At 45.7% G+C, this 27,627-nt stretch overlaps 1 protein-coding gene across 5 annotated transcripts in view; it reads right to left on the bottom strand.

Moving 5' to 3' along the window:
• BRD3 (bromodomain containing 3) overlaps positions 1–27,627 on the bottom strand; it is a 184,685-nt gene that overhangs the window by 43,799 nt on the left and 113,259 nt on the right. For 3 of the 5 annotated variants that reach the window (XM_077305028.1, XM_077305031.1, XM_077305026.1), the window contains exons 5-9: positions 13,466–13,689; positions 6,643–7,014; positions 5,440–5,568; positions 3,149–3,340; positions 1,640–1,705 (exon numbers count right to left, since the gene is read on the bottom strand). In XM_077305028.1, the coding sequence (XP_077161143.1) occupies positions 1,640–1,705; positions 3,149–3,340; positions 5,440–5,568; positions 6,643–7,014; positions 13,466–13,689 (983 nt within the window). The remainder of the gene's footprint in view (positions 1–1,639; positions 1,706–3,148; positions 3,341–5,439; positions 5,569–6,642; positions 7,015–13,465; positions 13,690–27,627) is intronic. The other 2 variants (XM_077305029.1, XM_077305030.1) reach the window with 2 other exon arrangements.

The raw sequence follows: 27,627 nt of genomic DNA, 5'->3' as shown, positions 1-27,627 counted from the left end.
CATCCTCAGTTACTTAAAAAGCTCCTAGTGTGTGCTATGCAGTATACATCAATTTAAAGTAATTAACTAGACCATACCCTTGGGGTTTACAACCCAATTTGGCTACATCTCTTTGCTTTAAGGATAGTCTATCAAAAAGGCAACCAGTAAATACTGGTCCAACCAGTCTACTTGGACTGACAGAAAAATTCGTAGCTCTCAGAGATCTTTCCCAGCATCACCAAGATCCTTTTGTTGGCGGTCCCACAGACCATGTTGAAGATCCTGTGCACCCAAAGCATTTGTTCGACCATAGAATTATGATCCCTCTCTGACTAATTTGATTGTCAAAGACCAGGCCTGCCCAGTAGAGGTTCCAGCCTATCCTACCCCTGGGCCTTTTCTTATGCTGCACTGTCAACTGGGAAGGGAAATCTGGGCTGTTGCAAACTCAATGTTTTGATCCACCTTGGCTCCCTTACAGCTAAGCTGTTTTGTGGAGCAACCATATGACGTCTTTATATATTTTACCTTTGCTGTTTCCCCCACTTTGCAGTGATCCCAAACCTTGTTGGGTAATGATCATTTTGGAAAGATCACAGTCAAAGCACCTTTGGATGCTGTGTGGATGAAAAGGTGTGTACTGTTGAAGGTCCCCCACCCATATTGGAGCAATTTTCCACACCTCAACCCTATGGGGCTGCCCTTTCCACCCCTTTATTTTGAGGGTTTTTTTTTCTTTTTACAAAAAAAAATGGTTATCAACAGATCACTATAGTACAGTGGTTCTGAGGGTTGGGACCCCTTTGGGTGTGGAACGACCCTTTCACAGGGGTCACGGCAGGGTGAGCAGCTTGGCCGGGGGGGGGGGCGCTGCCACTGTTGCTGCTCCTCCTGCAGGCACCCGCACTCGGCCACCAGCCGTTCCAGTAGTGCCTCCATCGCAGCAGTCTCCCACCAGGCGCTCCTGGTGGCAGCACAACTCGGTGGGACAAGAGGCAGAACTGAATGGAGAAACCCCGGGGGGGGGGGGACTCAATTTATATACAATCCTGAACAATGGATCTTCATGCCATTGGTCAGTTGTGGTTTAATTTCTGTGAAAGAACATTGGCATAATTTTATGGTTTGGGGTCCCCACAACATGAGGAACTGTATTAAAGGAAGGTTGAGAGCCACTGCTATAGTACAACATTGTTATAGCAATCAGTTACAACAATGTACTAGTTTCCAGCTTTCTTTCTTTTTTTAACTATGTCTTTAGACATTTTCCTTACAGTTATAAGGCAAAATAATGCTGGCAGCACATTTCCACTTATAACTCCACAATAGAAGGTTCAAGATACTAACTTCTTAAAATGAATCATGGGCACAAGTATATTATTGCAAAAAAAAAGGACTTTGGCTCTCTGTTCTTTGTCTTCTCTTACAGTTGCTTTAGTAGAGCCAGAGCCACTGAAGAGATCCTGCCTCAGGCCAAGAGGCAACCTCCTTCACTGTCCCAAATCCCCACGTGAGGTTTTACTGGACTAATAGAAAAGTGCAATGTGCCTTATTATGATACCCACAGAGGTTTTGACAGCTAAATACTAATATGACAGAACACTTATCTGTACAAGATTAAAGTAATAAATAAAAAAAAATAAAAATAAACAAATACATTCCATCCATTCCAGTCTCGGGAGTCATTGACCTTGTAGCACTGCCTCAAAGATCGGGAACAATCCTGTGTGAACAAGAAGAGAGGCAAGGGAAGCAAATATTGTGTCCACACTGCGATTCCAGATGGTGGGGAAGGGTGTAGGGGCAGAGGATCCAAGGAGCTGCACTGCCACAAAATCCTGTTCTTATCTCCCACTGAGAACTGAGGTTTCCCCTGCTTTCTTTAACAGGTGGCAAGTGTCTGTCCCTCATGGCTGCTTAAATATTACTGACTGTACAACGGCCAGTATGGCGCTCCAGTGCCAGTCACTCACACAGCAAAACACTTCACAATTGTATTTTTCCTCATAACACCCTGCATGGCAACACCTGCGACTATTCTAGAGATAAGAAACTGAGGCCAACTTTGCCCTGTCATTCTCTGGCAGAGGTGGGAGCTTAATCAACCTGTCCGCCCTGGCCAGATACAAATGAACACGTGAATCTGCCATATATTGAATCAGACCACTGGTCTGTCAAGGTCAAACTGGCAGCAATTCTCCAGGATTTCAGGCAGAAAAAGGTCTTTCTCAACAGCTACTGCCTGGAGGTGCTAGGGTTTGAACCTTCTGCATGCCAAGCAGATGCTCTGACACTAAGCCACAGCCCCTCCCCTACTACCTTGGGAAACAGTGGACCAAAGAGAACAGAGATTTTCCACACTGGCTTCACACCCCCACCCCAATCCCGCATTATATTGCCAATTATCTCTAGGAATATCACAACATTTAAAAACAATTCTAAAAACAACGTTTAGATTTAATTCATAAATTTTTTGTAGCATTTTTTTCTGAACAATGGTCAAAATATACCAGCTTGGAGCCTAAGGATTCTGTCTAGTGTGCAAGTAACCACCAACTCCCAGGAGGGGGATTTCAAAAACAGCACAGACTGCAGTTGGGGAGAGGTGGGTGCTGGAAATAGAATTTTTAAGCCAGTCCATGGGATTTTAAGGGCCAGTGTGCATGAGATTTGCTGTACTGAATTGTAATAAATGTGATTGTTGTAAAAATGATTTGTTTTAAAATACATCTATTTTTCAATTTTATTTATTAAATTTAGGAGAGGGAGTACAGAAATCACGCCAACAATGACAGGGTGAGGCAACTCTGAAAAGGTTTGGAATCACTAGCAGAGAATTCAAATCTTTGCTCAGCCACAACACTTCCTGGGTGGCCATGGCTAAGTCAGGATCTTTCTGAGACCTCACATCAAGGCTGAGAACAAAAAGATTAATTGCAGGCTCAACTGGTTGCTTGAGGTAAGCACCACATTCCCATGAGCAGAGAGAGAAACTTTTCCAAGGGTCTTCAGGGTTGTTTTGGGTTAAAGCAACCACAGAGGCATGATGCAGGCCATTAACTTACATGGCTGCATGAGCCAAGGCTGATCTCTTAGAACTGGCCTCGAATAAGCTGGGAATGGACCTCAGCCAGTCACCCTGACCAAACTGGAAGGAACCTCTCACCTGCTCCTGGAGCTCTGCCAGACGTGTGGCCCTTTCTTCTTCAGAGTCAGAGCTGTCGGAATCCGAGGAGCTCTCCTCGCTGCTGTGGCTGCTTTCTGTGCTTTTGCTCACCACCGGTGCTGTTGGAGGTGGTGGGAGGGGAGGCTCTGCTGGCTCATCTGGCATCTTGGCAAACCTCATCTCGAAGACATCCTGTAGAGACAATGAGCTGCAGGAGTGGAGGGCACCAACAAGAGCAGCCAGTCCCCTCTAGCAGCTGCTCCCAAACCCTGGATCAGCTGGGGGCACCACACAGAAGCACATATATAGATTTTCTTAATTTGTTCCCATCATGCAAATGAAATGCATTCATGCAAATACACCCAACTTGCATACTGTACTCAAGTCAGGGTGGAGGGGAGGGAGACTGTTCTTGTCATAGAATTGTAGACACAAACTATACACCATCACGTTCAAAAATATATGAGAAACTGAAGATCTTCATGAGACAAGGAGGACCAGAGAAAATAGTTTTGAAGGCATCTGCTGCTGCTGGGCTGTTCCAGTGATGCTAATCTCAGCCTGGCTGGCACCTGGATGAGAACTGTGGGTGACTCCAGCCTTCACAAACAGGTAGAAAGAATCAGGGCCCCAGGAATGCAGGAAAAGTGCAGGATGTGACTTCAGCTTCCCCAGGATCTCAGTTTTCATTAAATTGTTGCCTTTATGATACACAAAAATATGATGGAAGTATATGTGCTGAGATCAAAGAAGCTCAAGGAGAAGAGGCTAAGATTTTGATTGGAGGGGGACAGTGCCCTGTAGAATTGTTACCCCTCCTCATTGCTACCAAAACTGGAATAAGTCATGTGAACATGGCAGGATAAGTTATGCACAACTTATACTTGTTCCTCAGCAGAACTATTTATTATGGAAGTCCGCAACCTTTGGTTGTGGATGTTTTTTAGAGGGAAATTTAGCCATTTAAAACTTTACACATAGACCCAATCCTGATTTGACATGTGGTAGCAGCAAGCAATCCTGTCCTGTCCCCCATCCCCCCATGCTTTCTAAAGTGCTGAAATAACCCCCAATGGCAGCACTGGCGCTGAAAAAGGTTCGCAAGAAGGGGACAAGATCATCTGGAACCACTGTAGCATAGGCCTGACTGGGCTCTTTTGGCAATTTTTAAACAGTTCAATTTTCCTTTAAAATGGTGCCAGCCAGGAAGCTTGTGTTGTACCTGTCTGCTGTAATGTGTAGTTTGGCTCTAAGTCCAATTTCTCTTGATGCAGAATCTGGATTCTGTGAGTGCACAATTTTTACTTGGTATCCCAGAGAACACATAGCTCTGAATATACTCAGGAAAAGAGAAAGGAAGGCCTGTTCCATCTGCAAAACTATCAAGCACTGTGTGCACCAGCAAATACTGAAATATTTTCTGTGGCACACTTGTAACACTGATCAGCTCCAAAATATCCCAGAGCCAATTGCACAGATTGTGTGAGGAAAGGCCCTTGTAGGGACTCCAAGTGTGCCTCCATCCACAGCCAGCAATTCTGCAGCATCTTTGCACTGGGAGCAACCATCACTGCTATCATGCCTCCAGTAGAGACGTCAGTTCCTCTGAAGAGCTTGCCTGTTGCCTTCTTTCATGAGCATTTGCCTTGAGCATACATCCAAGCAGGAATAAAGACCAATAAATCCCTTTCCAAGCAAGTTTGCACTACAAATTTAAAAAAATCGATGCCAGGCTTGGCTTAAATTTAATAGGTCTTGCAATTTTATTTGGAATAAATTAATACCCTTGCTTTGGAAGTCTGGGAGATGCTGGTCTATACGCTGTTAAAGTACGTAGAATCATAGAATCATAGAGTTGGAAGGGGCCATACGGGCCATCTAGTCCAACCCCCTGCTCAATCAGCCCTAAGCATCCTAAAGCATCCAAGAAAAGTGTGCATCCAACCTTTGCTTGAATACTGCCAGTGAGGGGGAGCTCACTACCTCCTTAGGCAGCCAATTCCACTGCTGAACTACTCTGACTGTGAAATCCCCCCCCGATATCTAGCTGATATCATTCTCCACGTAGTTTAAACCCATCACTGCTGCCAACAGGAACCACTCCCTGCCCCCCTCTAAGTGAGAACCAAATACTTTAATACAGCAATCATGTTCCCTCTCAAATTCCAAAGATGCCCACAGGATCAAAACATTAAACACCCCCTGCAGTATAAGCACTATTCATTCTGCAGTCTATAGTGTTTCTCATGAGGCAGTCTCTAATTTCACTTTCTTTTTTAACCACATTTTACCTGAAGCTTCCTTGCCATGGCTACAACTTCATGGTCGGGAGGATTGTACTTGTAACAATTAGAGAACATTAACCGAATATCTGCTGCAAATCCCTGGGCATCTTGATATTCCCGGCTGTCCATTTTTTTCTGCAAACACAGGAAGTCAAAAAGGGGTGGAGTGGAGAAAATTAAGGAAGCAGGGTTGGGTAGGAAATGGGTGAGGAAAGAAGAGTGATAAGCAACATGCATTCACAGATAAAATAGGAAATGCAGAAAAGCCCCCTGCCCCTTAAAATATAAAAGGCCAGGAAAACAGTTTCCTCCGTCTTGTGACCTCACAGCAATCTATGGGGAAAATGACTACAGGCACATTTGACCTTTAAAGATACTCAAGAAACAAACAGGAATAGCCAGAAGGATGTGGGAACATAGCAACTGACTGCAGCTAAGAATGCCTCCAGCAGGCCTGAGGCCAGTCTGTGCTAGAAGAACATAAGAACAACCCTACTGGCTCCGACCAAGACCAGATGGCCTTTGGCAACTCACGAGTTGGTCATGAAGATCTCCAGTGGTGGTGAGGGGGATTTCACTGTTCTATCCAGCTCATTACCCCTCTCCATAACTGGCACAATGGGAATAAATTGTGTAAAAATCACTGGATAATAAATGGAAATACATAAGATGGTTTATGTATATTTCATTGTCTTTGCATGGAATTGGATGCACAACAAAGCTGGAATTCCCAGGATGCTGAATGCCCAATTCTACACATGCACTGAACAGTCATGCGGCCAGTTTGGCCAGAAGCCTTCCAAGTTAAGCGATCTAGATAGCCAGTCTTACAGCTGCAGCTTGCTTTACAGCCCTGATGCAGTGGTGAGAAGGCAAGGCTTTTGAGACTCATGCAGCAAATTGCAGGCCAGAGGCAATCATTGCTGACTGGTTCTCTGCTGCATTCCAGACCCCCCACCAGTGTTGCAGCTGCTCACTTGGCAGGACTCAAACGCCACAAGCAGCCCCAAAGAGCCACCTGGTCTTATAAGTCAGCTGTCTCCAAAGTGGGTTCACAAAACCAAGAGGGTGGCCCCAAAGTACAGACTAAGTGGTGCTGGAGACAGCCCACCTCTGCCTGACAACCAACCAGAGCCCTCTCACTTGAGGAACCAAGCACCGCAGGTGAGGGAGCTTTATGATGCAGGGGGGTGGGAAAGATGGACATACTTTCACAGTGCTGAGATCCATCGGGTGTTTGATAATGTCATGGTAGTCATGCAGCTCCAGGGCCTCGGCATCCACGGGCTTGTAGAAGGGCCAGGCGTAAGCGGCATGCTTCTTGGACAGCATCTCCTTAAGGATGCTGTCACAGTATTTCAGGTGTTCCGAAAGCTTGCCTTTCTTGCCTGCATGCTGGGGGACCTCCCCATCTTCCAGGTCTTTCTTTGGTGGTTTGATGGGCCGGCCCCCACTCTCGCGCCGAGCCACTACTTTTGCCTGCTTGGGGTCCAACAGTGGGGTGGGTGACTCACTCCGGCTGGCAGTGATAGCCGATGTGGTGGGCGTGGTCGTGTCTGCTTTCCGCTTCACTCCCTTCTTCTGAAATTCACAAACAAATACAGATGAAAGTTGCTTGATAGCTTTCTCACTGAAGTGCTACAAGAGGCTGTTCTTAGATGATGGCTGGAGTCTATGTAAATTCTGTGCCAACACAGAAAAATGACAGCATCTTTCAGTTTTATTAAAGAAAAAAGCAAACTCCTTGCTCATATGAATGCTGAATAAGATTTCTAGGGAGACCTCAACTTGTGCCAGGACTCACAAGGTCTTCTCCCAGAACCCAGCTGTGAAACATCTGAAGAAGAGAGGGCCTTCGGGCATGCAGGGATAAATGCTTACTGAGAACCCTTTAAAGAAGTGCAGGCTCAAGCTGCCATCCTGCTATGGGACTCACAGAGCAATGTGTTAATTGTATCTTCCCTGTTTTCGGTAAAATGCCCTGAGCCCTCGGGGAGGGCGGTATATAAATATAATAAATAAATGTTACATAATAGTCTAGAATCAACAGAGGAAGCACCTTTACTCCTGGTTCTTAAAAAATGAAAATATAAACTGAGCCTCTGGAAAAACAGATGTCAGAGGTAACTCTTCCTCAAGATGAATAGCGGAGGGGTGTTAACAACCATGCTACCTCCCTCCTTGTATGGAGCATGAGAGTTCACACTATGGCAATCATGTCTAGGTGGAACCCTCATGTGTATTCTAACATATGATATGTAAGGTCACATAGATCAATGGAAGGAGCTAGATCACTGCATTTTGTCAAAACAATGCAATATGGCCCTAAACCTTATAGATACAGATATAGAAGCCTTTATCGGCATAATGAACAACACAAGAAGGAAGATACAAAGAAAACTTTTTAAAAAATCAAGCAGAGTTACTAAGTTTTGTTAAAAACAAGGAATTATTTCTCAAAATCTTGCCTAAAAATGCTGCAATATGGGTGGTTTCGGAAGGATCCTTGCTATCAAGTAATTTATTAACTATTACAGTTTCATCACAGTGGAATTGAAGGGAGGATAGAATGTCAGATATCACATAGCGGTATAAAGAAAACTTGGGGCAAAACAGAATAATATGAGGAAGAAGATCGGGAACCATACAACCATGAAAACATAGTCACTCCGCTAAATGCATGCGGTTAAACCTCCCTAAGAGAACATTAGAAGGGAAAGAGTTCAGCCGAGCAATCATGAAAGCTTTCCTGTCAGAATAATCTTCAATAATGGTAAGGTAGGGTGGGATAACTTTATATAATGGAATAATATTCCATACACGGGTAGAGCAAGATGAAGATGTAAATGACAGGATGGGGGATACGCTTCTAGGTAACACTGTGTGTGAACAAGACCTTGGGGTACTTGTGGATTGTAAACTAAACATGAGCAGGCAGTGTGATGCAGCGGTAAAAAAGGCGAATGCCATTTTGGGCTGTATCAACAGGGGCATCAGATCAAAATCACAAGATGTCATAGTCCCATTGTATACGGCACTGGTCAGACCACACCTGGAGTACTGTGTGCAGTTCTGGAGGCCTCACTTCAAGAAGGACGTGGATAAAATTGAAAGGGTACAGAGGAGAGCGACGAAGATGATCTGGTGCCAAAGGACCAAGCCCTATGAAGATAGGGTGAGGGACTTGGGAATGTGGTGACAGAATGGTTCTGTCACCGGTGGTTCTGTCACCGGTGACAGAATGGTTCGAGCAGAGTTGCCTGAAACTCAACCCCTCCAAGACGGAGGTCCTGTGGCTGGGACATAGGGGGCGGGAGCAGGAAGCGCGCTTACCCACCCTGGCAGGGACGCAACTCACCATCACGTCCCAGGCCAGGAACTTGGGTGTGATCATCGATGCCTCCCTGACTTTGGAGGCACAGGTCAAAAGAGTAGCGGGCCAGGCATTTTTCCAGCTTCGCCAGGCCCGACTACTAACGCCCTACCTGTCCCCCGAACACTTAGCCACAGTGATCCATGCAACAGTCACCTCCAGAATAGATTTCTGTAACTCGCTCTAAGTGGGCCTTCCTTTGTTCTTGATCCGGAAACTTCAGCTAGTGCAAAATGCAGCTGCTAGGGTCCTAACTGGTACACCTTGGAGGACCCACATCCAGCCAGTGCTGAGGCAGCTGCACTGGTTGCCAATTGCTGCCCAGATCCGGTTCAAGGTTTTGGTTCTAACCTTCAAGGCTTTACGCGAGTTGAGACCCACATACCTGAGGGACCGCCTATCGCCCTATGCCCCCCGCAGAGCCTTACGTTCTGCGGGAGAAAATCTGTTGGTCGTTCCTGGCCCTAGGGAAGCATGCCTGGCCTCGACCAGGGCCAGGGCCTTTTCGGTCCTGGCCCCTGCCTGGTGGAATGAGCTCCCGGGAGAGCTGCGGACCCTGCGGGATCTTCCATCGTTCCGCAGGGCCTGCAAGACGGAGCTCTTCCGCCAGGTTTATGGTTGAGGCCAAGGCTAACATCTATGTCCCCCCGGGACCTGGGATTGGAGATGGGTACCATCAATAACCCCTCTCCACCTGCTAGTAGGGGGAGGGGGAAGTTGACTAGCCGATCTTGCCATGTTAGCTTGCTAACTAATAATTGTGGATTGTAGTTGTGTTAATAGATTTTATGGGGGTTTTAGAAGGTTGTAACCCGCCACGAGCCGCAAGGGAGTGGCGGACAATAAATCGAATAATAATAATAATAATAATGTTCATCCTGGAGAAAAGGAGGTTAAGAGGGGACATGATATTCTTCAAGTATTTGAAAGGTTGTCACTTGGAGGAGGGCAGGATGCTGTTTCTGTTGGCTGCAGAGGAGAGGACACGCAGTAATGGGTTTAAACTTCAAGTACAACGATATAGGCTAGATATCAGGAAAAATATTTCACAGTCAGAGTAGTTCAGCAGTGGAATAGGCTGCCTAAGGAGGTGGTGAGCTCCCCCTCACTGGCAGTCTTCAAGCAAAGGTTGGATACACACTTTTCTTGGATGCTTTAGGATGCTTAGGGCTGATCCTGCGTAGAGCAGGGGGTTGGACTAGATGGCCTGTATGGCCCCTTCCAACTCTATGATTCTATGATTCTAAGTGCTTCTAGATCATGATTAAATGCTTTGATCCAGATTGGTATCCCATAAAGCATCTGTGGGACTATTTTGGCCATATATATTTTCAGCACTGCGTTGAAGTCATGGTTGCCCTTTTGAAAATAAAATTTTGTTAACAGAGCCAATGGACCTTTCGTGTAACTCCTAACTTTCCTCTTGTGCATTAGCCATTTGTTGTTAAAATTTAAAGTGATGCCAAGGTATCTGTAGTGATAGACCTGTTCAACGTTGTTTCCACCAACTACCCATGAATATTTATGCCTTTTTGAAAAAAAAACATTATTTTGGTCTTTTCAAAGTTAAGTTTTAGATTATTTTCCAGACAGTACTCAATAAATTTGTTGAGATACCGCTTGAGACCAATTCTTGTTCTGGATAATAACACTGTGTCATCGGCATACAAAAGTAGGGGAATATGTCTTGACCCTAACATAGGTGGATGACCATTCACCTCCTCAAGGTACACAGGGAGATCGTGTAGGAATAGGTTAAATAACTGAGGTGCCAAAATACAACCCTGCTTAACACTGATCTTTATAGGTATTTTATTTGTTAGATTACCCTGATGGGTAAATATTATTTGACAAGAGTTATTGGAGTGCAAACTCTTTAGCCGAAATACTTTAAAAATACTTTTAAAAAATGCTCTTCCCAAATATAGGCTGGAATTGGAGGGGCTGTGCGGGAATTGTTACCCAAAATCTTGGCTATCGATTTCCAAAACAGTCGACTATTAGAGGAGTTTAGTGCGTTATGAAGTGTCATCTAACGTTTTTGGAAGATTCTTTTTTTACCTTGAGTAAAATTTGGTACGTAGTTTTGGTATTGGAGAACTGAACAATATCTTTGTTTAGCCCTGAGTTTACCGTTGTCTTAAAAAGAGCCCTTAATTCTCTTTTTTTCAATAGCAAACGTTATTCCGATCTTCAAAAAAGGGAGGAAAGATGACCCGGGAAACTACAGACCAGTGAGTCTGACCTCTGTTGTGGGGAAGATAATGGAGCAGATATTAAAGGGAGCGATCTGCACACATCTGGAGGACAATTTGGTGATCCAAGGAAGTCAGCATGGATTTGTCTCCAACAGGTCCTGCCAGACCAACCTGGTTTCCTTTTTTGACCAAGTAACAGGTTTGCTGGATCGCGGAAATTTGGTTGATGTAGTTTACTTGGATTTTAGTTAAGCTTTTGATAAGATTCCCCATGATGTTCTGATGGATAAATTGAGGGACTGCAATCTGGATTTTCAGATAGTTAGGTGGATAGGGAATTGGTTAGAGAACTGCACTCAAAGAGTTGTTGTCAATGGTGTTTCATCAGACTGGAGGGAGGTAAGTAGCGGGTTACCTCAGGGCTCGGTCCAGTACTTTTTAACATATTTATTAATGATCTAGATGAGGGGGTGGAGGGACTACTCATCAAGTTTGCAGATGACACCAAATTGGGAGAACTGGCAAATACTCCAGAAGATAGAGGCAGAGTTCAACGAGATCTGAACACAATGGAAAAATGGGCAAATGAGAACAAGATGCAATTTAATAAAGAAAAGTGTAAAGTTCTGCATCTGGGTCAGAAAAATGAAAAGCATGCCTACTGGATGGGGGATACGCTTCTAGGTAACACTGCGTGTGAACGAGACCTTGGGGTACTTGTGGATTGTAAGCTAAACATGAGCAGGCAGTGTGATGCAGCGGTAAAAAAGGCAAATGCCATTTTGGGCTGTATCAACAGGGGCATCACATCAAAATCACAAGATGTCATAGTCCCATTGTATACGGCACTGGTCAGGCCACATGTGGAGTACTGTGTGCAGTTCTGGAGGCCTAACTTCAAGAAGGATGTAGATAAAATTGAAAGGGTATAGAGGAGAGTGACAAGGATGATCTGGGTCCAAGGGACCAAACCCTATGAAGATAGGTTGAGGGACTTGGGAATGTTCAGCCTGGAGAAAAGTTGAGAAGGGATATGATAGCCCTCTTTGAAAGGTTGTCACTTGGAGGAGGGCAGGATGCTGTTTCTGTTGGCTGCAGAGGAAAGGACATGCAGTAATGGGTTTAAACTACAAGTACAATGATATAGGCTAGATATCGGGAAAAAAATTTTTCACAGTCAGAGTAGTTCAGCAGTGGAATAGGGCTGATCCTGCGTTGAGCAGGGGGTTGGACTAGATGGCCTGTATGGCCCCTTCCAACTCTATGATTCTATGATTCTAAAGCATCTGTGGGACCATTTTGGCCATATTTATTTTCAGCGCTGTGTTGAGGTCATGGTTGCCCTTTTGAAAATAAAATTTTGTTAACAGAGCCAATGGACCTTTCATAGAACTTTCCTCTTGTGCATTAGCCATTTGTTAAAAAGTGATAACGAGGTATTTGAAGTGATAGACCTGTTCTATGTTGTTTCCACCAATTACCCATGAATATTTATAATGCCTTTTTGAAAAAAACTTTATTTTGGTCTTTTCAAAGTTAATTTTTAGATATTTTCCAGACAGTACTCAGTAAATTTGTTGAGATAACGCTTGAGACCAATTCTTGTTCTGGATAATAAAACTGTGTCATCGGCATACAAAAGTAGGTCTTGACCCTAACATAGGTGGATGACCATTCACCTCCTCAAGGTACTCAGGGGGATCATGTAGGAATAGGTTAAATAACTGAGGGCTAAGCCTTATATAAGTTGTTTCTATGGACTTTAAGGTGTAACTTATTCAGCAAACTATTATGTTTAGAATATACTAGACACAACAACACCTTTTTAGTAAAGGAGTAAGTAAAGTGTCCAGTTCCTGGGGCTGTAACTTACACAGCACATCTCTTAATGTGCTTTGGGCCTATCCAGCTATAGTCACTTTTGGGGAGGAAGAAATTACTCACATTAATTTTGTATTAGAATATTCATAGTTCTTTATATGCCTTTAAATTATTCACTTGTCTCCTGCAGATATACTGATGGTCAACAAACTACAACAAAAATGTGCCCACCCATGCCTTTAAAGTCGCTAACAGATTGCAACACTGGAGAGATAAATGCCCACCTTCTGTAAGCCAATTGATTGAGGATTTCACAACCTTATCAACATTTCAGTGTATGGCATATAGATGGCAACTACAGACACTTACCAGTAGACTCACCACCACTGCTGTTATATTTGTATTTATTTCTGGTTGGAGGTTACAATTATTTATTTTTTTTGAGTACTACTTAGAAACCAAAACCATGACAAATCTCCTGATTGTGGCCAACTCGTCTCCAACCTGAGAGGACTTTGGGAGCATTTTGGGGGCCAGTCAGACTGAAGGAAAGTAGCTCCCATCTGAGATGCATCCAGTCCCCTCATACCAAGTCTTGCACTCTGCAGCTCCGGCTCATCTCCCATGGCTTCTTGATTACCTTGACAATCGGTGGCGTTGGAGGAACTACTGGCATGATGGGAGCGGCAGGAAGTGGAGGCGGTGGGGGTGCAGCAGCAGGGGGTGCGGTGATGGGGGCGACGTTTGCAGTGATGGTTGGCACAGGCGTGGCAGCAATGACTGGCGTCTGTGAGACTGAGGGAGGGGCACTCTGGAAGGGGGCCGGCGGAGACACAGAAGAAACAGCCGCAGGATACTGTGCTCCTGTTTGAAGAGACAGATAGGTTAGACCCAACAGGTGGCAAGGCCAAGCTCTAGTTTGGGATACACCAAGTTACTCCTCCCTCCATTCCCAGGCATTTTACCATTTTCAATGGTCGTTGTTTTGTATGCAAAACCAACATTAGAAACCACATCAGCTTCATAGAGAACCCTGGCAGAGGCACAGAAACATCCAGTGAAGCAGGGACTCCAGAGCTGAAACAGTAGGTCTGAGAAACTTGGCAGTATTCCAATCTCTGACTTTCCTTCTGAGAAAATTGAAACCAGCTCAGGCCCAGGCCTTGCTTTCCTTCTTGCAAGTCAGAAGATGTTCTGAATTCTGTCAAGCAGGGAGGATCTCTGCAAATCCCTCTGCAGACGTCTCTAGACCACATCCATTTTAGCAGATCACCTCCCCATGTCTATGTTGGCTGCCACTGATCTGACATAAAAAAAAGAGCCATTTCTATAACATTTCCATACCTGGAGAGAAGTATTACTTGCCAGTGACCTCCAGGCACATGGCTGTTATCAAATCCAGCTTATGTGGCCACAGTCAGAAGGGTACCTTCTTGTCTTATCCATGCTGCCTGTCATCATAGGCTCTCTCACCCCAGCCTCTAGCACCTCCCCTCCTGTTACTAGATTGTTTTGCAACTTTTAAACATTTGCTTTCCTTGATCAGCAAAGCAGAAATATGTCCCAGACAACTGTTTTGCTTTAAAGCTTACTGGGGAAGGAATGAATCTGAACTCACATCTAAATCCAGTACTTTTTATTGCACCACACAAGTGTTCCTGCTTAGAAGAGCAAGTTCTCGTGAATGCACAGCTTGGCAACACTGTTTTCTATTCCTTTTTGAAAGTTCTGCTCATAAGAGGCACTAAGGAAAATGAGATCCCCAGTGGATCAGACTGCAGGCAATTTAATGAAGCATCCTGTTTCCCACAGGAGCCAACCAGTTGTCCTGGAAGACCCACAAGCAAAGACACAATGCCATCCTCTGATCTGCCTTGAGTTTGTCTAATCCCCATCCAAGCAAGTGACAGGAACAAGGAGCAGATTCTCACTTCTCTGTTCCATTCAGGGTTCTATGCCTCTCCTTTCCTGGGAATCAGCTCCAAAGAGCTTTCTTTGAAGTCTGCCTCCTCTGACACAGTAGAACTCCCAGAGTACTACTATCCACCCTTTGTCCCTTTAACCAGGTTTTCTTTCAGCGTCAGAGACTACCCATTGAAATGTTCAAAATGTCCTGTAAGAGTGATCTCATGAGGTAATGAACATGGCACTTGAGCACCCTTCTACTATTCTGGGGAGAACAGAGAACAAATTCCTATACAAGTTTCAGGGAATAGCCATGTCAGTCTGCATTAGAACAGCTAGAATAAAGATCCAACAGCACCTTGAAGATCAACAAGATTTGGGGAGAATAAACTTTCAAAAATCAAAACTGCCTTCATCACCTGGAGAAACAATATGGTATGGTGATTAATCCAGTAAATTAGGATCTGGAAAACCCAGGTCTGAACACCCACTTGTGCCATAGAAGCTCACTGGGTGACCTGGGGCCATGTCAGTCAGACTGGCAGTCAAGCAAAGGCTGGATGCACACTTTTCTAGGATGCTTTAGGATGCTTGGGGCTGATCCTGCATAGAGCAGGGGGTTGAACTAGATGGCCTGGATGGCCCCTTCCTGTGATTCTGTGGGCCCATAGAAGCTCGCTGTGTGACCTCGGACCAGTCACATGCTCTCAGCCTAATCTATGTCGCAGGGTTATAATGATGAAATTGAGAAGAATTATGCAGGCTGCCTCGAGTCCCCGCTGGTGAGAAAGAGGGAGGATAAATATAAACCTTGTTGCTCTCAGAGGTTCTACTGGACTCGAATGTAGCTGTTCTTCCGACTCATGTCCTCAAACCCAGGCACAATTCTATTAGCATCTAAATACCTCATCCTTGAGTCATCTAAAATGGAAAGTTACAGGATATCCTCTGACATATTGTATGTTTCAAGATCACAGCAAAGGGTGCAAGGATTCCAAATGTCAGCAGTATTACTTGCAAAATACATCTCTTCATAAATCTTAGCTTATTGTTATTTATTCATTTCAGGATTTAAACACCACCCCTCTCAGTAAAACTGACTCTATAGGTTAATAACAATCAGTTAAAATACTAAAACAATTTTAAAATGTTTAAAACCCCAATTATCATTGTGACATCAGCAACTTATTAACCACATTTCCTCAATGCAATGGTTATTGAATGTCCCATTGTGCTGATTGTACTTACTCACTGTGATCCATTAGGCACGGGCCAGAATGCCCACACTGGCAGCGGCAGGGCATCAGGGAAAATCCCCGATTATGCAAGCCTCCGCCACCAGTGCAGGCATGGCCTGGCCCAGGGCCACGGAAGGCCCGCGTTATGGAAACGCAGAAACTTACGCAGCTTCCTGGGTACTGCGGGCGCCTGCAGGGGCTGGGGCGGGCTGGTACTGTGCATAATTGCCTTTTGGCCCGCCCAACCCTGACCTATGGTGTCCCTGTAGCATCACAGCACACCCCTGCGGGTTCCACACAGTCACGGAGCCCGCAGGGGCATCTCCGTGCTTCCGCCATAGCATGTGGAGGCGCCCCCCCCCGGCCACTCCCCACGCCCCCTCCCGGCCACTGTCACTTAGCCTGTCTGGCAGCGTCCCGGGTGTCCTGGCCCCAGCGGAAAGCGCTACATGTGTGCGTTACGCCAGGACAGCCCCGCACACCCCACCCCCATGCGTTCACGGAGAACGGCAGGGCATCTTGCCCTGCTACGACGGCACAGCAGTCGCCCGACGTAGCGGCCACCATGCATAAAAGGGCTATGTGTAATTTCTTTTTAACTTGCTTTGGTGTCTGTTAATTCAACCCATGGCAATTCTGTGGAGGAGTAACTTCCTCTTAAGTTTTCTTCTTAAGTGGATTCTGCGCCCTTTCCAACACATAAAACCAGCATCATTTATGGTCACTCCTATACACCAAGCATTCCAGCACTCCCATCTTGGCTCAGAGGCTTCTAACATCCTTCACCCAGGTCTCGGTCAGGCACGCAAGGTCCGCCTTCGACTCCGCGAAGAAGTGCTGCAGAGTTGCAACCTTGTTCTTAATTGACCTTGCGTTGCACAAGACCAATGTCGGACCCTTTTCTCCCCTAGCCCCCACCCTCACATCTCTGGGGATGGGACGGAGGTTAGAAGGGAATTGAGCACACCCAGAGCGCCGGCCATGCCTCCACGGCCGGGCCCTAAACGGGACACCAGCGCTCCCAACCCTTCTCTTGTCCAACCTCGTCCCCCAGCCATAACGCCCTTGGCCCATGATCGTTGGGATCCTGGCCCCAGTTTGGGCCCCCCCCAGAGAACAACTCCCCATCCATAGCCCCACTCTCCGCTCCCCGAGAGAGAATCCTACTACTCTTAAGCTAGCTTCTCCTTTCCTAGCTGCACTCCACCTGCCCTAACCCACCCAGCCCAATCTAATCTAGACCCTCCCAACCCCCCCTCCCCTCACCCACCTACCCTAGCAGCTAGTGAGGTGGGTTTAGCCACCCAGCGAGATCCCGCCTGAAACAGGGGTTCTCTCTGCCTGGTGGGTCAACCTCCCCAACTCAGCTGAGCCTAATTCTATCCCTTATCCTCTCTCGGTGACGACCCCCCAATCACCCCCCTCCGCCCAGCACAGAACTGTTGCCAGAAGTCCAGTCAGAACAAGACAACAGAAATAAAAGGGAGTAAAAAAGGAGACAGGTTCAGTGCTGTTTCTGTCGTGGCCACCAGATGGAATTTAAGAGGCAAGAGCCAGAATTAATTCTGGGCGATATTCCAGTTGCCTCTAGGTGGCAGTCAGAGACCTGGTCTCAGCTCCCTCAGTCTCGTTCCAGCTCTTAAAGGAGAAGCAGCAAGGCTTCTCTGTCCTCCAGGCTACACTTCCACCGGTGAGGGCTCCTTGGTTGCGCCGCAGGCGTGAGTGGGTCAGAATGTTGTTCTGTCTTCCCTTTACCAGGCAAGATGGCTGAAAAAACTGAGGAAGGTTTTGCATGGTTTAATAAGGAGCAGTCCTCCTCCTGACCCCTATACAGGTGGTCTATCTTCCTCGCAGAGGCTACACCTGAAGCAGGAGTCTGCCAGGTATGCTCCAAGACTTCCGTGACCCCCCTAATCAAGGGCAAAGCCATAGGCCCTAAATCTGGAGAGTAGAGGAATTCCATTAATAGGTCCTCAGATTTCTCCAAGTTAACCCTATACTTTAGGTCATCTTTATTAGCTGCTCGGAATAAGGTTTGTTCTCATCAGTGGGTGACCGCTCAGAAGAGACCTCTATGGCCTCAGAGGGGGATAGTAACACTGGTTCATTGAGTTATACTCTGAATTCCCAGAGTCAGTGTCTAGTTGTCAACGTTGAGAACACTCGATGTCAGAGTCACTCAGCCTCGATGTTGACAGTGTCATCCGTGCCAATGAATCCCAACATCGACGAGCCGATGCTTCGACGACTGGATGTGGTGCTGTCGATGTTGAAGGCTCAAGTCCATATTTACGATAGGATGCAGGGACCAGTATTGGAACTCAAGACTCTGCAAAAGAAGCCAAAGAAGACAGCCATCTTCTACATCGATGCCTTGCCAGCAAATCATCTTCCGACGTCGATGGTGATCGACGATGGGAAAAGGTTGGCGGTGAGTGACGATGACTCAACAATGACATCTCTCTCCTGCTGCCTCTCGATGCCGGGTGCTCTGGTAGTACCGCCGTCGATGTCAGCACTATCGGCGCCAAAGGTTCAATGTTGCGCAAGATTTCATGCAGCGCTCATGGTTGACAAACTACTGACTCTTCTTACTGTCAAGACCAGCATCAAATCTCAGCCTCAAGACCACTCCCTTGATCCTGAGTGCAGCCGCACTGGGGAAGGAGAAGAAGGCCTTCTGGTCTCTCTGGAGGAAGAGGCCAGAGGAGACCTCGCCCAAGGAGCCACAGCACTCTTCTTTTTCTTCTTTGGGGGCTCCGAAGAAGCTCTATAGGCTTCAAGGTCTTTCCGAGCCTGAAGAGATGTTGAAGTCCCTGGAGATTCTGGCTGAAGCAATTTCTCACACAGGGCCGTCTTCAGCCTCCTGGCCCTCTCATTCGTGGTCTTGGGCATCAGCTTTTTACAAGCCAGGCAATTAGATGTGCTATGCCCCTCACCCAGACACATCTGTAGCTGGCAAAATTTTAGAACAAATAATCAAACACCGGATCCTTGAGTATCTGGAACTGAGAGCTGTGATTTCTAAGACTCAGCATGGGTTTCGCAAGGACAAGTCATGTCAGACCAACCTTATCTCTTTTTTTGAGAAAGTGACTACCTTGCCAGATCAGGAGAATGCCTGGACATAGTTTCTGGATTTCAGTAAAGCCACATGATATTCTTGTTGACAAGTTGGTAAAATGCGGTATGGATCCTAATTCTGTCAGGTGGATCAATAACTGGTTGACAAATCATACCCAGAGGGTACTTGTTAATGGTTCAGCATCTTCTTGGAAAAGAGTGACAAATTGAGTACCCGAAGGATCTGCCTGTGTTGTTCAAAGTGTGTATCCAACCTTTGCTTGAAGACTTCCAGTGAGAGGGAGCTCACCACCTCCTTAGGCAGCCTATTCCACTGCTGAACTACTCTGACTGTGAAAAACTTTTTCCTGATATCTAGCCTATATCGTTGTATTTGAAGTTTAAACCCATTACTGCGTGTCCTCTCCTCTGCAGCCAGCAGAAACAGCATCCTGCCCTCCTCCAAGTGACAACCTTTCAAATACTTAAAGAGGGCTATCATGTCCCCTCTCAACCTCCTTTTCTCCAGGCTGAACATTCCCAAGTCCCTCAACCTATCTTCATAGGGCTTGGTCCCTTGGCCCCAGATCATCTTCGTCGCTCTCCTCTCTACCCTTTCAATTTTATCTACGTCCTTCTTGAAGTGAGGCCTCCAGAACTGCACACAGTACTCCAGGTGTGGTCTTGCCCCAGAGGGACAGACCAGAACGAATGGGATGAAATTAATTTTTTAAAAATCCCATCTAAACATCCGGAAGAAGTTCCTGACAATTCAAGCAGTTTCTCAGTGGAACGGGCTTCCACAAGAGGTGGTGGGTTCTCCATCTTTGGAAATTTTTAAACAGAGGCTAAATAGCCATCTGACAGAGAAGCTGATTCTGTGAAGGCAGAGGGGTGGCAGGTTACAATAGATAAGCGATTGGGATGTGGGTGTCCTGCAAAGTGCAGGGGGTTGGACTAGATGACCCATGAGGTCCCTTCCTACTCTATTATTCTATGATTCTATGAACCACCTTCAAGGATCACTGCAGTCAGTCCGTAACCTAAAATATGTATAAGACATATAAAAATAGGGTTTAAAATTTTAACAAAATGATAAAATAGGCCATGGGGTTACATAACCAAACAGATCTTAAAATGATTAAATAAACTATACAAGATAAATTACAAGGTAGCCAGCATATTATAAGAGCATCATAGTTAAAACTCTGGCAACTAAAATGGTTACCTCTGGGTCTTTGTCAGAGAGCAGAAATTGCAAGGTCATAGACTTACTTGCAGAAGGCTTGTTTCCAAGCAAAGCAACAAAGCTGTCATCCCGGCATTGCTCATATAAGGGGCAATCTAACAAAATGTGTGAGACAGAGTCAGGGCAGCCAGAACCACACGGACAGAGTCTCGCATGGTATGGGATACGGTGGAATATTCCCTCTAAGACCTTTGAGGGGAAAGCATTCATTCGTGCAAGGAGAAAAGCTCTTCTCAGGGATGGGACATCAAGAAGATGCAAATATGTACACATAATATTTCTCTGCATAGTGATGCCAAAGAATGCTGGTGAGCAGACTCGAGGCTGGGTAGGTATGAGTTCCTGCTGCTCATGTTCTAGTATTCTCTGTTTAATAATCCGGAAGATACATTTTTCTTCCAGAGGTAGTAGGGAGTTCAGATCGATGCCAATGGAGACTAATTTTTGTTCAATAGCCTGGAACCATCGAAATTTAAGAGAAATTTAAGACCCAAAATTTAAAAGTAGCTATCCAGGCCCTTGTCTCTACCTTAATTTGGTCAAATTCTGCGCAAATGGCATGGTAGGAGACACAATTGGGAACCCCTGCAATTTGCCTATAGAAAGCAGATTGAACACCCTCAATAGATTTATTAAAGGCAGGAACCCATAAGGGGCATCCAAACAGGAGCTGGGACATCACTTTGGCATTAAAAATTTTAATTGCTGCAGGAATAAATTGGTTATCTTTCGCAGAGAAAAAGAACTGTTTTTTCAAGGAAGATGAGGATTTGGCCATATTGATAGCTCGTTGGCAGTGGGAGCGCCAGTTCTGGTTATATTGGAAGGTAACACCTAGATACTTAAATGTTTTGACTTGTTCTATTGAAGTGCCTCCAATAGACCAAGTCATTGCATGCCAGCTCTTAGAGAAAACCAAAACTTTTGTTTTACCATAGTTAATTACTAACTTATTATCTTGGCAATATTGGTAAAAGGTGGATAAGTATCGTTGTAAGCCAACCCTTGTATATGAGAGTATTGTAGTATCGTCAGCATACAACAACAAAGGAATATGCTGGGAACCAAGTTTTGGGGGATGACCATTAATAGGTTCCAGTTTTTGCGCTAAATCATTCGGGATCACTGCCTTGTCGTGGCGAAGGGGCTTGCGTAGCTCATTGAAGCTATGAGCTATGCCATGCAGGGCCACCCAAGATGGACAGGTCATAGCAAACTTTGACAAAAGGTGATCCACTGGAGAAGGAAATGGCAAACCACTCCAGTATGTTTGCCATGAAAACTCTATGGACAATACCAAAAGGCAAAACTCAACATCATGAAAACTAAGATCATGGCATCCAGCCCTCTCAATCCCTGGCAAATAGATGGGGAAGAAATTGAGGTAGTGACAGATTTTATTTTCCTGGGCTCCAAGATCACTGCAGATCAGGACTGCAGCTTGCAGCTTGCTCCTGTGGAGGAAAGCTATGACAGCTTCCTAAAAAGCAGAGACATCACCCTGCCAACAAAAGTGCATCTAGTCAAGGCTGTGGTATTCCCAGTTGCAATGTAAGGCTGTGAAAATTGGACCATAAGGAAGGCCGATAGTCAAAGAATTGAGGGTTTTGAACTCTGGTGCTGGTGAAGACTCTTGCGAGTCCCTTGGACTATAAGGCAAACAAACAGGTCAATTCTAGAGGAGATCAGCCCTAACTGCTCTTTAGAAGGCCAGATCCTGAAGATCAAATACTTTGGCCACCTCATGAGAAGGAAGGACTCCCTGGAGAACAGCCTAATGCTGGGAGCGATGGAGGGCAAAAGAAGAAGGGGACGACAGAGAATGAGGTGGCCGGATGGAGTCACTGAAGCAGTCGGTGCGAGTGTAAATGGACTCCGGGGAATGGTAAAGGACAGGAAGGCCTGGAGGATCATTGTCCATGGGGTCACAATGGGTCAGATATGACTTCACAACTAACAGGAACATTGCTTTGAACAATGAAATGGTGCCACTCTCAAAACCAATTAATGTTGTAAGGAAGCACGGTGCAGGTTTTGAATGGCTAGACTCATGCTTCAAATGATGGGAGGACGTACCTCTTGTTGATAATGACTGGTGAGACATTGATTTTGAATGGTGGGAGGATGTAGCTCTTGATGACAATGAATGGTGAGATGCTGGCTTTGAACAATGCTCGGATGCATGTTCAGATGCCAGGGATGGCTTGCTTCGGTGTGAGGAAATTACTTGTTCCACATCTTCCAACTGCATGCGATTGTAGAGACTTTCTCATAAGCTACTGTGCATGCTTGGTTCCTTGCCTGGATGTCTTCCACCTTTTTGTGAGCATCTGAGTCATTCAATCACAGAATCATATATTTGGAAGGAGCCATACAGACCATATAGTCCAACCCCCTGCTCAACGCTGGATCAGCCCAAAGCTGTAACATGGAAAGATGTTTCTCCTCTATCTGCTTTCCCTTCTTTAAATGCTCTTCGAACACCACTTTGTCATGATGCAGGGAGTCTGAAGTGGTCTCTGCGGTGCTGTACAGGATTTCCATCATCGGTCATGTGGATCCATGACGTACGTTGACCTTGCCAACTTCCACTAAGAGGTGCTTTTCCATAAAGGCTGTGAGAGACTTGGTGCCCCTCAAATTATAGGAGGCCGTCCCTATCCCAGCGCCATCCTCTACCAAAGGAATTGGTGAGCTCTGTGGGTCTTGGTTCAATGTAGGTACAACTAGTATTGCATCAGGATCAGTACTTTACCTGTCCTCCACCACTGAGTCTGAAGAAGGCTGCTTTGCATGGTCTGAGGATTCTGCCATCTTCTGTCACAGCTTAGTTCTTAACACTTGTCAGCTTAGTTCTTAACACTTGCCAAAGGGATTTGGCAGCCTTTGTTTATTCTTCTTATGGCACACAGATACTGAGGTCCTCACTGTATGAGGTTTGCTAGCAAAGATTTTTCCTTTAACAATATGCCTGCTATTTCACTATTTGCCACTATTTGCCACTCGCTGCTTGCTAAGAGGAGCTGTTTCTGAGAAATTGGAGGGGTTCTTGCCTAAACTCCAAATGGCTTTCTGGCAGCCAAGGGGAGGCTTAAGTGGTTTCAATATGTATTCTATATAGAAATCAGACCCTTAAAGCTGGATTTTACTCAGACACATAAGATTTGCATGCACAGACAAAGCATGATGGTGTTTCATCAGACTGGAGAGAGGTGAGTAGCGGGGTACCTCAGGGCTCGGTGCTTGGCCCGGTACTTTTTAACATATTTATTAATGATCTAGATGAGGGGGTGGAGGGACTACTCATCAAGTTTGCAGATGACACCAAATTGGGAGGACTAGCAAATACTCCGGAAGATAGAGACAGAGTTCAACGAGATCTGAACACAATGGAAAAATGGGCAAATGAGAACAAGATGCAATTTAATAAAGATAAGTGTAAAGTTCTGCATCTGGGTCAGAAAAATGAAAAGCATGCCTACTGGATGGGGGATACGCTTCTAGGTAGCACTGTGTGTGAACGAGACCTTGGGGTACTTGTGGATTGTAAACTAAACATGAGCAGGCAGTGTGATGCAGCGGTAAAAAAGGCAAATGCCATTTTGGGCTGTATCAACAGGGGCATCAAATCAAAATCACAAGATGTCATAGTCCCATTGTATACAGCACTGGTCAGACCACACCTGGAGTACTGTGTGCAGTTCTGGAGGCCTCACTTCAAGAAGGACGTAGATAAAATTGAAAGGGTACAGAGGAGAGCGACGAAGATGATCTGGGGCCAAGGGACCAAGCCCTATGAAGATAGGTTGAGGGACTTGGGAATGTTCAGCCTGGAGAAAAGGAGGTTGAGAGGGGACATGATAGCCCTCTTTAAGTATTTGAAAGGTTGTCATTTGGAGGAGGGCAGGATGCTGTTTCTGTTGGCTGCAGAGGAGAGGACACGCAGTAATGGGTTTAAACTTCAAGTACAACGATATAGGCTAGATATCAGGAAAAAAATTTCACAGTCAGAGTAGTTCAGCAGTGGAATAGGCTGCCTAAGGAGGTGGTGAGCACCCCCTCAGTGGCAGTCTTCAAGCAAAGGTTGGATACACAGTTTTTGGGGATGCTTTAGGATGCTTAGGGCTGATCCTGCATTGAGCAGGGGGTTGGACTAGATGGCCTGTATGGCCCCTTCCAACTCTATGATTCTATGATTCCAATCACATTTGGGGAACAAAGGAAAGAGCTACCTTGCTACAATTCCCAGCATCCTATCTTTTAAAGTGACAGGGGAGAATATCACCTACTTCTCAGTAGTCTAGCTAAGGGCTGCCTGGCTGGACAGATCATTGACCCAGACTCATACAGAAAACCTCTATATTTACTCACTGTAGACATGTTGTTGGTAAAGGTAATACTATTAATTTTACCTTTAAAAGGTAAAGGTATCCCCTGTGCAAGCACCGGGTCATGTCTGACCCTTGGGATGACGCCCTCCAGCGTTTCATGGCAGACTCAATACGGGGTGGTTTGCCAGTGCCTTCCCCAGTCATTACCGTTTTACCTTAGGCTCCTGTTAATGTTGACATTATCTCTATTTCTAAACAGTTCCACATGGCTTGAGAATCCACCAAATTCAAAAGTCCACCCCACAGTCACTGAAGATGCTAACCATATCACCTTGTGCATGTTTACTCTAAAGCAAGCCCTACTTTGTTCAACAAGATTTACTCCCAGACAAATGTGCTCAGAAATGAAGACAAAGCAATGCTCCTTGGTAACATCTGACGCTCGTTGAGCAAAGCCTCCGCACTCAGATCTGGCCAGCAGCTGCAGGTGCCACTCTGCCTCATGCTGGGGGGGAGAGCAGGAAGACCAAGGAGGCTATCAAGGGCACTCAGGCTTCCCTCCTAATAAGCCCATTGGAGTGGAACTCTGAGTATCCCAAAGAGAGGCTTCAAAGAACAGGCTCAGGCACAGTGGGGACCATGAAAACCCTTTTGTCTTCCCTTGTCTTCTTGCTCTCTTCCTGGCACACACAAATACGCATGAGATGGTCAAGTATAGGCTCAAGACAGAGAGCACAAGAAATCAACAAGGGAAGCTAAGGAAGGTACATGTTTCCTACTGCAGGAGCCCAATCCAAGCCACCAGCAGCACTGCAAAGTCTCTCTTCACAGGGAGCCTGGGCATGCTCTGCTACCCTTCCCTTCATCATAAAGCACAACAGCTCAGGGGAGAGAATGAGTCTGCCAAGAAGCTGGCACAGAGCAACCTGACCAGGAAAAAAAGGATAAGAACTGCCACTGTAGCTGGTATGATCCTCTTGCAGGTAGCTGCCATGATGGGTGGAGGTTCTACTCCTTCTCTACAGCCAGCTTGCTCTCCCCCCTCATTAGCTGCCTGGGTGCTGGAAATGAGAGCACAGAGGCTGCAGAGGAAGGTAGGGGGGTTACGGAAGGAGATGGACCCTTTACTTCCATCACTGGCATGAGACCTCTTGGCTGTGGAAACTGACAAGTAACTCTTACACCAGTCCCCCCAGAGGTGGCTGTTTCAAAGTGGGAAACAGTCGCAAACTAAAAGCCTAACTGGTTGAAGTCCTTGTCTGCTTTCCTGTAAATGGGGCAGGCACTAAATTGTAGAAAAGTGCTAAGAAGAGCCATGAGTGGCATGCGTGAGTATCAACACTCTGGTCCTTTTCATTGCAGAAAGAGAACTTTCCCTTATACCATCACAAGAAAAGGGACTAGAGTTTGTATGTTTTTGTTTTTTAATGAGTGCTAGAACTCATGAGACTGAGCTGATAGATAATTACAATGCCACAGTGATATGCTAGTTACAAATTGTTTTCTTTTAATAAAAGTTTGAGAAAACCCTCTGGTAACATGGGCATTTGTGTGTGTGTGTGTGTGTGTGTGTGTGTGTGTGTGTGTGTACAGACTAGCAGTTGCGTGGGACTGAGTCAACTGCTGTGTGGATGCCCTGTTGCCAATGAGAATGCCTCTGCACACACAATAGCAATGAAAGCTCCTTGGAGAATCATTGCTACATACAGCCTAGCTGTAACTTCTGAACAGCCCTAAAGGGCAGTCCTACATAGAAGGCTTTACAGTACTCCAATTAGGAAGCTATCTCAGCAAGCCACACAGAGACAAATATCCCTTTGGACTTGGGAAAGAGGCAGCTGAGGGATCAGAGAAAACTGGTCTGTAAGGATAGCTGCATCCGAGGAACGGCAGTGGGGTGAGGGTAGGAGCTGTGGTGCCCTCTGCAATAAGCAGGGATGAATAAATAAATTACCATTGGACTTACTGAAAAGGGTCCTTCTCCCCTGGAATACAGAGGACATCTGCAAGGATGGGTTTTCCCTTCAGCTTCTCAGGGAGGCAGGGGTGAATTAAAACATCCTCCCTCACTTCCTGTCCTGTGTGCAGCATCTCATTCCCCAGTCTTGACACTCCAAAAGCCATAGAGTAGAATAACTGAAACTAGAATTTATTAACCTTAAACAGATTATCTTAATTTGTAAACTCTTTTGCTATAGAAGGAACAGGAAGGAAAGGGGAAATATGCTGCCTTTCGCTAAGCTTACCTGTCTCTTGCTACCTGAATAGTGTTTCATGTTCTGGAAGCAGATCGGGAGGGCCAGATGTCCTCCGTATTCCAGGGGAGAAGGACCCTTTTCAGTAAGTCCAATGGTCATTCTCCCACTAGATCGGAGGATGGATGGGCCCTTCTAGAGCCTAATATACCCGGGTGGGGACTTTAGACTGGTTCCAGAACATGTTGCCAGACTCGCTTGCCGAGGGCAGCGTCAGCTAAACTGTACTGATCAATCTCGTAGTGCCTGGTAAGCGTGGCAAGAGATGACCACATTGCCGCTTTATAGACTTCTAAAAACTGATGCTGTTTACGAAAGCTGCATTATGTGCAGTGATCACTGTAGGTATTGATAAAGTAAGCGATTTGCATGTCTCAGCCATGTAGGTTCTCAAATTTCTAGTGATCACTGCTTCAGACATCTTCTGTCCGATATTCAGAGAAGCTACTGAAAGGAAAAAATTGTCAGATCTTCTTATGCTTTCTGTGCAAATTAGATACGCTTTAAGAGTTCTCAGAACCTCTAATTGTGCCATTCTCATTCTGTAGGATGTTTTAGATCCAGTCAGACTAATGGAAGAATGATTTCTTGTGAGCTGTGTACTATGGTGTCTATCTTAGGTCTGACGGTCAGATCTAGGCGTAGCACTGTCTTATTCTTGTGAAGGATACACAAGTCTGATCCTTTGGATAAGACTTCCAATTCTGACATGCATTTTTCTGATGTGATGGCTATGAGAAATATCACTTTAATACCCAAGT

The sequence above is a fragment of the Paroedura picta genome, chromosome 12, assembly GCF_049243985.1.
Source record: "Paroedura picta isolate Pp20150507F chromosome 12, Ppicta_v3.0, whole genome shotgun sequence".
NCBI lineage: Eukaryota > Metazoa > Chordata > Lepidosauria > Squamata > Gekkonidae > Paroedura > Paroedura picta.
The sequence above is the reverse complement of the archived record's forward strand: the minus strand, read 5'-3'. Positions and strand labels throughout refer to the sequence as shown.